Below are 10330 nucleotides of genomic sequence, written 5' to 3'. Positions count from 1 at the left end.
TCCTCCGTGTAATTATTAAGCACCGTGCAATGTACACGCAGACATTTTATATATATCTACACACGCATGCGTGTGTGTGTGTGCACATGCGAAATGTTATCTGCAATTTACGCTGATGGGAGGCGGGGGGGAGGGCGGAGTGGATGGAGGGGGTAGTTGCTCATTTTGTTATTAAAGCATCAACTATGTCGGCGAAATTCAAATGAAGCTGACCATTTCTCAATAAAATGTTTCACCCCCCCCCCCTCTCCCGTTGGCGTTCTATCCCACAGAGGTCAGTAATGTACATTATGAATTACTGCGCCAATTTAGCCCCCCCCACTCTCTCCTCCTCTTCCACCCTCTCCTCCTCCTCCACCCTCCCAGCGGCTGGTAATAAGCGCCGCTGCTGAGATCCGAGGCTTTCCCTGCCGTGAATCTGCGTGGCGCGGCAGATCGCGCGTGCCTGGAGTTGAGCTCGATTGGCCGCGGGAAGATACACGCGACGCGCTGTTGATGGAGTCAACAGTCGGCCGAGATCAGGGCGGAGTCGGTCTTTTGTTGTTGTTGTTGTTGATTTTTTTTAAAGAAAGATGGAATATTTTCTGGTTTATCCAGGAGGATGTTTCTGTTGCGCCTCGTCGCTTTAAGATGTTCTCTGTTCATATTTTGTTTGTTGCGGTTGCACCCGACTCAGGAGCTCACAGGGCTCCACCTAATCAATGAAACTTGAGAATGAATGAGCACGTGGCGACGTCGCGGTCGCAAGGCGAGCGTGTCTTTCTTGAATCGGTGCGTGCCACCTGCTATGCTTGTTTTGTTGGTGCCGTAAACGTCTATACATTAAACATCAGTCCGAGCTCCCCGTACATCACGTGACGTGTGTGTGTGCGTCGCTATCCCCACTCTGAATCTCTACCCTTTCATCTTCACACACATATATTTACAGGGTGTTTCATAAGATGGACCCAGTTTCAAAGCAGTATATTTCACGATGGCAAGATGTTACAATTACACAAAAAGTTACAAACGGTTTAATGAGTTATCAAGTTTTACTAACCATTTTATAAATGCTCTATGTGCCCTCCACCTGCTGTACAGACAACATCGAGACGATAGTTGAATTCGTCCAAAACGCCTCTCAAAGTGTCTTCTTCCACTGAAGTCACCGCTGCCGTGATTCTGTTTTTGAGGTCATCCAGATTAGTCGCTATTGGTGGCACAAAAACACGGTCTTTTGTGCCACCATGCTCTTTAACATTGGCGGATCAATGCCAAAACGCCGTTGAAACGCACGCTGCACCGCAATCACGGATTCAGTCTTGCTGAACTGCAGAACGCAAAACGCCCCTCGTGTGTTGCGAATGACTGAGGCTAGGGGCTGTTTGTGCGCTAGGAGAGGCATCTCGCGGAAATCATTTGAATCTCTATGCCCCGCCCTCTCTATGCCCCGCCCTCTCTATGCCCCGCCCTCTCTATGCCCCGCCCTCTCTATGCCCCGCCCTTTCAAGTGGCAAGAGTTTCATTCATGGGCGGTTCGTGGTTGCAGAGATATAGCGATTTCAAATCGGCTCCATGGTTTTTGAAACACATTGTATATATAGATCTCTCTGAGTGCCGGATTAAGCTAGTGCAGGGCCAGTAGCATATGTTATAAAGGGGCCCTAAATAATATAAAAAGATTAAAGCACACATTTTTAACTGGCATAGTGAAGTAATTGTACTTTTTCTTTTGCTATACAGCCAGATAATACGACAAATCGCCAACCTTAAACACCCAGTCGTTCGTAAAAGTCGAAGGCGGTACAGTACTAAAGTAATAGAGCAAGTGCAAAATGACTGAACCGGAATTGATAGCTTGAAAGCATTTAGCGCGGTGCCCTTGAAAGTGCGGGGCCCGTAGCTACTACACGTGTAGTAGTGTAGTGTAGTAGCTACTACATGTGTAGTAGTGTAGTAGCTACTACACATGTGTAGTAGTGTAGTGTAGTAGCTACTACATGTGTAGTAGTGTAGTAGCTACTACATGTGTAGCTGCTACATATGTAGCTGCTACTACATATGCAGCTACATATGTAGCAGCTATGTAGTAGCTACTACATGTGTAGCGACTTTTGCTACTCGGACAATCCATCACTGATCTCTCGCTCTAAGTCAGGCCAAGCCTCCCGTACATCACGTGACTCGTGTGTGTGGCCATCGCCACTCCTCCTATATTGGATGTTATAGAGCGCGTGTGTCAAATCTCTTCACGAGAATGATAGATGGTACATTAGTAGTTCTAGATTTGAAGCTTTCGTGACTGCAAGGATTCATACTCTTAGTTCTTTCGGTAAAGTCACGTAGGTAAAAAATGAAATTAAAATTAATAAAAAATAAAACAATAAAATCACGACGTTTCGGAGGCAACACAAGTCTCCGTCATCAGGTAGGCTAATGGGGAAAAGGGACGGGGTTTGAGTTTTGGGGAGGGCAAGGGATGGCAAGCGAGGGTGAGTATAGGAGGGCTGGTGAGGTTAGGAAGGAGCAGGTTGGTAAAGGTGTTAAAGATGCGGACATGAATTGGTAGAGGGATACGCTATTGAAAAAAGAGGAGTCTCAATGGAGGAGGGACAACTGGCGTGTAAAGTTGGCTGTGTTGAAGTGGAGTGGGAGTTTACTCCAATGGAGGGGAGCCGGGATGGAAAACGAGTGGAGACGCGACTGAGCGCAGTGAGGGTGGGAGGCGTCTTGAGAGACAACGGAGATTGTGAACACTCTCAATATCTCTCTCTCTCATCTTTACTCCGGTGTTTCTCTAGAAATTATCTCAAGACTCCGGTAAATCACGTGGCCTGTCTGTGTGTGTGTGTGGCTATCCCCACTATGAATCCCTCTCATCTTTATAAATGGGGCCGTCCATAAATTACGATTTTGACTCCCCCCCCCCACCTCGTCACACGGCGTCACAAAAAGTCAGACCCCCCCAAACATGACGTCACAACCCCCCCCCCCCCCAAGACCATATTTCCATTTTGAAAATAAAACATGCTTCAAATCGCTTTAAACTATTGTCATTGTAGTGCGTGTTTAATGTGGCGCTGCACTCTGATGTTGTAGGAGAAAACATTTATTAAAAAGGAGGCGTTGGAAAGCTTAAATTTAGCATAAAATTCACTTGAAAATATTAAACGTCTAACTAAAACTGCAGATGTTCAGAATATTATATTGAAATTATCTTATAATTATATGATATTAAAAGTAATTATAACTATTAAAAAAATACTTGAAACTTTGTAGTAGAACGAAGCAAAATGGAGAGTACAATGATCACAATCACATATTCATTCCACAGAATGAAAAGCCCTGGTAGAATCATTAGAATCATAATGTTTAATAACAATCATTAAACTATTTTTGTAAATGTATGCTTCTCCATTCTCCCATGGAGAAGCAAAATGCTCATTCACGGAATAAATAAAAGGTGAGCTTAGTACATTTAAATAATCGTATAGTTAATATAAACATTTGTATCAAAATTAGTGTTGTCATAACAATTTTATATTTATTTAAAGTTGCGCATTTTAATATGACGTCACATTTCTCAAACCCCCCCCCCCCTGTCACACATCGTCACAAATGTCTGACACCCTCCCCCCCCAGATGCGTGACGTCATTTATGGACGGCCCCAATATATACACACATCTCTACATCAGACCAAGCCTCCGGTAAATCACGTGACGTGTGTGGTCATCACCACCACCACTCTCAATCCCTCCCCTCTCCCCGCGCACTGTGAAAACAGACGTCGCTCCTCCGTGCAGCAGCAGCAGCGTCGAGGCCCTGATGCCGCCTCTTCCACCTCCCTCTCCTCATCTCTCCTGACCCCTCTGCTCCCGTGTCTCCGTCCCCAAGAGCCAGAGATGTCGTTCAGATGCGTGAAGAGAAGATCGAACAGCGTCGTATGCACATATGTTGAACTTCTTTCGCGCCGTACGTAGCAAACCGTGCTAATCGGAAGTGCGGTGTGTGTATGTTGAACTTATACTAATAGGGGTTTTTCCCCTTTTTTCTGGCAACACAGCTGAAACCTTTTGCAAGGAATCATGCTTACATTAACCACTACACGTGCAGTCAAATGCAAACAAAAACAATACTCTGATAATGTTTTGTTTTGCATTTGACTGCAAGTATTGTGGTTAATGTAAGCATGATTCCTTGCAAAAGGTTTCAGTTTTGTTGCCAGAAAAAAGGGGAAACCCCCTATTAGTATATTTTGGTACTGGCAAAGGAGGTCCCATGATATGTTGAACTTCTTTCACACCGTACGTAGCCAATCGTGCTAATCGGAGGCCGTGCCGGGCTGTCCCGGCTGGCATCACACGAGTGGGCGCGGTGCAGCACGTGGCTGCGCCAGCTGTTTGTTGCTCTCCGCTTGGCGTCTTGGGCCCTTTGCTCGTCAATCGTGACAGCACAGCTAAGGGAGACGACTGGCAGTAGGGGTGAGGAGGGAAGAGGAGGGTGAAGGAGGAGGAGGGTGAAGGAGGAGGAGGGTGAAGGAGGAGGAGGGTGAAGGAGGAGGGTGAAGGAGGAGGAGGGTGAAGGAGGAGGAGGGTGAAGGAGGAAGGAGGGTGAAGGAGGAGGAGGGCGAAGGAGGAGGAGGGTGAAGGAGGAGGAGGGTGAAGGAGGAAGGAGGGTGAAGGAGGAGGAGGGCGAAGGAGGAGGAGGGCGAAGGAGGAGGAGGGCGAAGGAGGAGGAGGGTGAAGGAGGAGGAGGGTGAAGGAGGAAGGAGGGTGAAGGAGGAGGAGGGTGAAGGAGAAGGAGGGTGAAGGAGGAGGAGGGTGAAGGAGGAGGAGGGTGAAGGAGGAGGAGGGTGAAGGAGGAAGGAGGGTGAAGGAGGAGGAGGGTGAAGGAGGAAGGAGGGTGAAGGAGGAGGAGGGCGAAGGAGGAGGAGGGCGAAGGAGGAGGAGGGCGAAGGAGGAGGAGGGTGAAGGAGGAGGAGGGCGAAGGAGGAGGAGGGCGAAGGAGGAGGAGGGCGAAGGAGGAGGAGGGCGAAGGAGGAGGAGGGCGAAGGAGGAAGGAGGGCGAAGGAGGAGGAGGGCGAAGGAGGAGGAGGGCGAAGGAGGAGGAGGGCGAAGGAGGAAGGAGGGCGAAGGAGGAGGAGGGTGAAGGAGGAGGAGGGTGAAGGAGGAGGAGGGTGAAGGAGGAGGAGGGTGAAGGAGGAGGAGGGTGAAGGAGAAGGAGGGTGAAGGAGGAGGAGGGTGAAGGAGGAGGAGGGGTGAAGGAGGAGGGAGGGAGGGAGAGAGACGCGTTCACCCAGGGCTCCTGCCTTTACCTCTAAAAACTTTATTTTTCTCACCCTTTTTTTGGGATTTCTTTTCACCAACAGTAAGTGTCTTGCTTTATACACATCTGTGATCAATTTGTTTGTTAATTTAGACGTCCTTTCTCTTTCTTTCTCTGTTCTTTTGTGTTGTTTTCACTGTTCAGTGCGCGGCTGCGCTCACTGCAGTGGAAAGGTGTGTTTGTTTTTTTTCGCACAATCCTCTACTTTTATTTTGATAGTTGATTTCATAATCACACTTTTCTTTGCTTTCTTTTCGATCTTGAGTTCCTTTAGCAATCTTTGAGTTTTGTGATTCTTTTAGTGTCTTTTTTCGTTCCTTTGTCTGGTGTGCTCCCACGTGTTTCACACCCGTGTTCGCACTGTACCACACCGGCCGGTGTGGGTGCAGGGCAGACATCCCCTTTAGAATCCCCTCTTGTTAATTGCTGCGAGCGTGTTTACATTATTTTATTTTTATTGGTGTGCTTTTTTCCTACGTTTTCGTTTTTTTTTCCTCCTCTTGTAAAAAAACAAAAACCAAGGACTTAAAATAATTGTACTCTCTCCAGGGGAGCTTTGGGTGGGCAGCAGTAACAATAATCAGCAGAAGGTGGTCATAACACAGATTTGACCATCTTTATATAAAAATTTTGTTACGTTTCTTGTTTTTTTTGTATTTTTTCCTGACTTTATAAAGTAGAGAGGTTTGCTTTCGTAGTTGTGTGTGACATCTCACACACGTGAAGATGTCCACCCGACCCGCAACAACGTACGCGAAAGCTACCGCACCTACGCAAGGCCCGTCTCTGGGGTCTGCAAGGTGCCTGCAGCAGCACCCGGAGCCTCCACGGGAGGCTGGGATCCGCTGCCCGGCTTCTCACGATGTTCCGATTGAAGTTTACGTGGATGCGCTGCGCGCCATCGTGCCGGGGGCTCGATAAGGTACGCCTCCAAGGTGAGCGGAAGAGTGGTTTTCTGCATGGAGTCTGAAAAGGTGGCAAATGCCGCCATGGAGAAGGGGCTGACGGTTGGCGATTGGCACCTTACCTTGGAGCCAATGTCATCACCATCGGTACGCGTGATCGTATCCAACGTCCCCCCCTACATTCCCGATAAAGACATCCAAGATCACCTGGCTAAGTTGGGCACGCTGACTTCCAACCTTCAGCGTGTGCCTCTGGGCCTCAAAAATCCTGCCTTGAGGCATGTCTTGTCTTTTAGAAGGCAGGTCTACATGCTGGTGCCCAATGGGCAGCTTGAAGAGGGCTCCTTTGTGGTCATGAGTGTAGGAAGGGCCCACAGGCTGTTTTACTGCAAGGACGTGCTAAAATGCAACCTTTGCAAAGCAGAGGGGCATGTTAAAAAACACTGCCCGATGACAGCAAATGCCCAATCTACCAGCGAGACAACGGTGGAAAAGGGTGATAAAGAGGCACACCCAGCAAGTGACTCAGGAGAGGGTCCCTCACCACGGAGATCACACGAGGTGGCGGTAGACCCCGCTCCAACCCCAGCTACTGCCATGGAGACTGAGGCTCAGCCAGCCACCCAGCCGTCATCGACAGCCGGACCTCTGAAGAGGAAATTTACGGAAGACTCTGCTTCATTATCTCCAGAGACCAGTGGGGATGAGGTCAGTCCCTTTAAAGATCTCCCAGAGTTGGAGTCGGACATCGCACCGACGCCTGGGGGAGATGCGGAGAGCACTGGTGGCAAGGACGGGGTCTTCGCCATCCCAGATGCCCCTAGAAGTGGGACACGCAGAGGGAAGAAGCCCCGTGCAAGAACCAAGCTCAAGCGCAAGACGCCTGAAGAAAATCTGGAGCCTGAGATGGAAGCGGGGGAAACCGCAATCTGCGAAGTGGCGAAGGACACAAGTGAAGAGGGTCGCACTTCAGACCTCGACGACGCGCCCAGCGAGGGGGCCGAGGGCTCCCAGGAAACGCGAGCAGCCAAGAGCACGGAGGAGCCCACACAGGACCCCACTGACCAAACAGTGGGTGACCGAGACAAGGACGAAGGAAGGCCGTCAATTGAGGGGCAAGCGGCATCGCCCGATAAAACATTGACGGAGGATACCACGGCGACTGAAAATCCTCAAAGCCTGGGGGCTGAAGGGGGAAGCCAAGAAGAGGAGTTGGAAGAAACCCTCAGCACAGGAAGTGGGGTGAGCCTGACATCGGCAGAGCTGACCGAAGGGGCACCAATATTTTCGCAGTCAGAGCTATGGGACTTTCTAGATGAAGTACGTGGCACAGACGAAAGGGTGGCTGCAGCGCTATCAAGGTGGCGAAATGTGGAGGCAATAATAACCTCCCTACTCCATGCTGATCGGGGCTTCAAAAGACAGGGAAAACCGTCAGATGGAAAGGAAAGGATCAGGTATTTCCTAGGCCAAATAAATACGTGGAAACAAAACACACCGGGGGGGGGAGGAGGAGGGAGGAGGAGGGAGGAGGAGGAGGGTGGAGGAGGAGGGAGGAGGAGGGTGGAGGAGGGAGGAGGAGGGTGGAGGAGGGTGGAGGAGGAGGGAGGAGGAGGAGGGAGGAGGAGGGAGGAGGAGGGTGGGAGGAGGGAGGAGGAGGGTGGAGGAGGAGGGAGGAGGAGGAGGGAGGAGGAGGGTGGAGGAGGAGGGAGGAGGAGGGAGGAGGGAGGAGGAGGAGGGTGGAGTAGGGAAAAGGAGGAGGAGGGAGGAGGAGGAGGGAGGAGGAGGGAGGAGGGAGGAGGAGGAGGGTGGAGTAGGGAAAAGGAGGAGGAGGGTGGAGGAGGAGGAGGGAGGAGGAGGGTGGAGGAGGAGGGAGGAGGAGGGTGGAGGAGGAGGAGGGAGGAGGGTGGAGTAGGGAAAAGGAGGAGGAGGGTGGAGGAGGAGGAGGGAGGAGGAGGGTGGAGGAGGAGGGAGGAGGAGGGTGGAGGAGGAGGAGGGAGGAGGGTGGAGTAGGGAAAAGGAGGAGGAGGGTGGAGGAGGAGGAGGGTGGAGGAGGGAGGAGGGAGGAGGAGGGAGGAGGAGGAGGAGGGAGGAGGAGGGAGGAGGGAGGAGGAGGAGGGTGGAGTAGGGAAAAGGAGGAGGAGGGTGGAGGAGGGTGGAGGAGGAGGAGGGAGGAGGAGGAGGGTGAAGGAGGGAGGAGGAGGGTGGAGGAGGGTGGAGGAGGAGGAGGGAGGAGGAGGGAGGAGGAGGGAGGAGGAGGGTGGAGGAGGAGGAGGGTGAAGGAGGGAGGAGGAGGGTGGAGGAGGAGGAGGGAGGAGGAAGGTGGAGGAGGAAGGTGGAGGAGGAGAGAGGAGGGTGGAGTAGGGAAAAGGAGGAGGAGGGTGAAGGAGGGAGGAGGAGGGTGGAGGAGGGTGGAGGAGGAGGAGGGAGGAGGAGGGAGGAGGAGGGAGGAGGAGGGAGGAGGAGGAGGGTGAAGGAGGGAGGAGGAGGGTGGAGGAGGAGGGAGGGAGGAGGAGGGAGGAGGAGGGAGGAGGAGGAAGGTGGAGGAGGAGAGAGGAGGGTGGAGTAGGGAAAAGGAGGAGGAGGGAGGAGGAGGAGGGTGAAGGAGAGAGGAGGAGGAGGGAGGAGGGTGGAGGAGGAGGGAGGAGGAGGGAGGAGGAGGGTGGAGGAGGGTGGAGGAGGGTGGAGGAGGAGGAGGAGGGAGGGAGGAGGGTGGGAGTAGGGAAAAGGAGGAGGAGGGAGGAGGAGGAGGAGGGTGAGGAGGGGAGGAGGGGAGGAGGAGGAGGAGGAGGAGGGAGGAGGAGGGAGGAGGAGGGTGGAGGAGGGGGAGAGGAGGGAGGAGGAGGAGGGAGGAGGGTGGAGGAGGGTGGAGGAGGAGGAGGGAGGAGGAGGGAGGAGGAGGGTGGAGGAGGGTGGAGGAGGGAGGAGGAGGAGGAGGAGGAGGGTGGAGGAGGGAGGAGGAGGGAGGAGGAGGAAGGAGGGTGGAGGAGGAGGAGGAGGAGGAGGAGGAGGGTGGAGGAGGAGGAGGAGGAGGGTGGAGGAGGGTGGAGGGAGGAGGAGGGGAGGAGGGAGGAGGAGGAGGAGGGAGGAGGAGGAGGAGGGAGGAGGAGGGAGGAGGAGGGAGGAGGAGGAGGGAGGAGGAGGAGGAGGAGGGTGGAGGAGGGAGGAGGAGGAGGGAGGAGGAGGGAGGAGGAGGAGGGAGGAGGAGGGAGGAGGAGGGTGGAGGAGGGAGGAGGAGGAGGAGGAGGAGGGAGGAGGAGGAGAGGGAGGAGGAGGAGGGAGGAGGAGGGAGGAGGGAGGGAGGAGGAGGAGGAGGAGGGAGAGGAGGAGGGTGGAGGAGGAGGAGGAGGGTGGAGGAGGGAGGAGGAGGGTGGAGGAGGAGGAGGAGGAGGGAGGAGGAGGAGAGGAGGAGGGAGGAGGAGGGAGGAGGAGGGAGGAGGAGGAGGGAGGAGGAGGGTGGAGGAGGGTGGAGGAGGAGGAGGAGGAGGGAGGAGGAGGGAGGAGGAGGGTGGAGGAGGGAGGAGGAGGAGGGAGGAGGAGGGAGAGGAGGGTGGAGGAGGGAGGAGGAGGAGGGAGGAGGGAGGGAGGAGGAGGAGGGTGGAGGAGGGTGGAGGAGGAGGAGAGGAGGAGGGAGGAGGAGGGTGGAGGAGGGTGGAGGAGGAGGGAGGAGGAGGAGGAGGAGGGGGAGGAGGAGGGTGGAGGAGGGTGGAGGAGGAGGGAGGAGGGAGGGAGGAGGAGGGTGGGAGGAGGGAGGAGAGGAGGGAGGAGGAGGGAGGAGGGAGGAGGAGGGAGGAGGAGGAGGGAGGAGGAGGGAGGGAGGAGGAGGGAGGAGGAGGGTGGAGGAGGAGGGAGGAGGAGGAGGGAGGAGGAGGGAGGAGGAGGAGGGAGGAGGAGGAGGGGAGGAGGAGGGAAGGAGGAGGAGGAGGAGGGAGGAGGAGGGTGGAGGAGGAGTGGAGGAGGAGGGAGGAGGAGGAGGGAGGAGGAGGAGGGGAGGAGGAGGGAGGGAGGAGGGAGGAGGAGGGGTGGAGGAGGAGGGAGGAGGAGGGAGGAGGAGGAGGAGGAGGGTGGGAGGAGGGAGGGAGGAGGAGGGTGGAGGAGGAGGAGGAGGAGGGTGGAGGAG

At 54.1% G+C, this 10330-nt stretch overlaps 1 protein-coding gene across 1 annotated transcript in view; it reads left to right on the top strand.

Moving 5' to 3' along the window:
- The first annotated feature begins 6807 nt into the window (after positions 1-6807).
- Positions 6808-10330, top strand: part of LOC144734814 (colorectal mutant cancer protein-like) — a 35385-nt gene continuing 31862 nt past the window's right edge. Inside the window, exon 1 of the mRNA XM_078617195.1 lies at positions 6808-7452. Within this exon, the coding sequence (XP_078473321.1) occupies positions 6808-7452 (645 nt within the window). The remainder of the gene's footprint in view (positions 7453-10330) is intronic.

The sequence above is a fragment of the Lampetra planeri genome, chromosome 53 (assembly GCF_965212315.1).
Source record: "Lampetra planeri chromosome 53, kcLamPlan1.2.h2, whole genome shotgun sequence".
Classification (NCBI taxonomy): Eukaryota; Metazoa; Chordata; class Hyperoartia; order Petromyzontiformes; family Petromyzontidae; genus Lampetra; species Lampetra planeri.
This window is presented reverse-complemented; position numbering and strand designations above follow the sequence as displayed.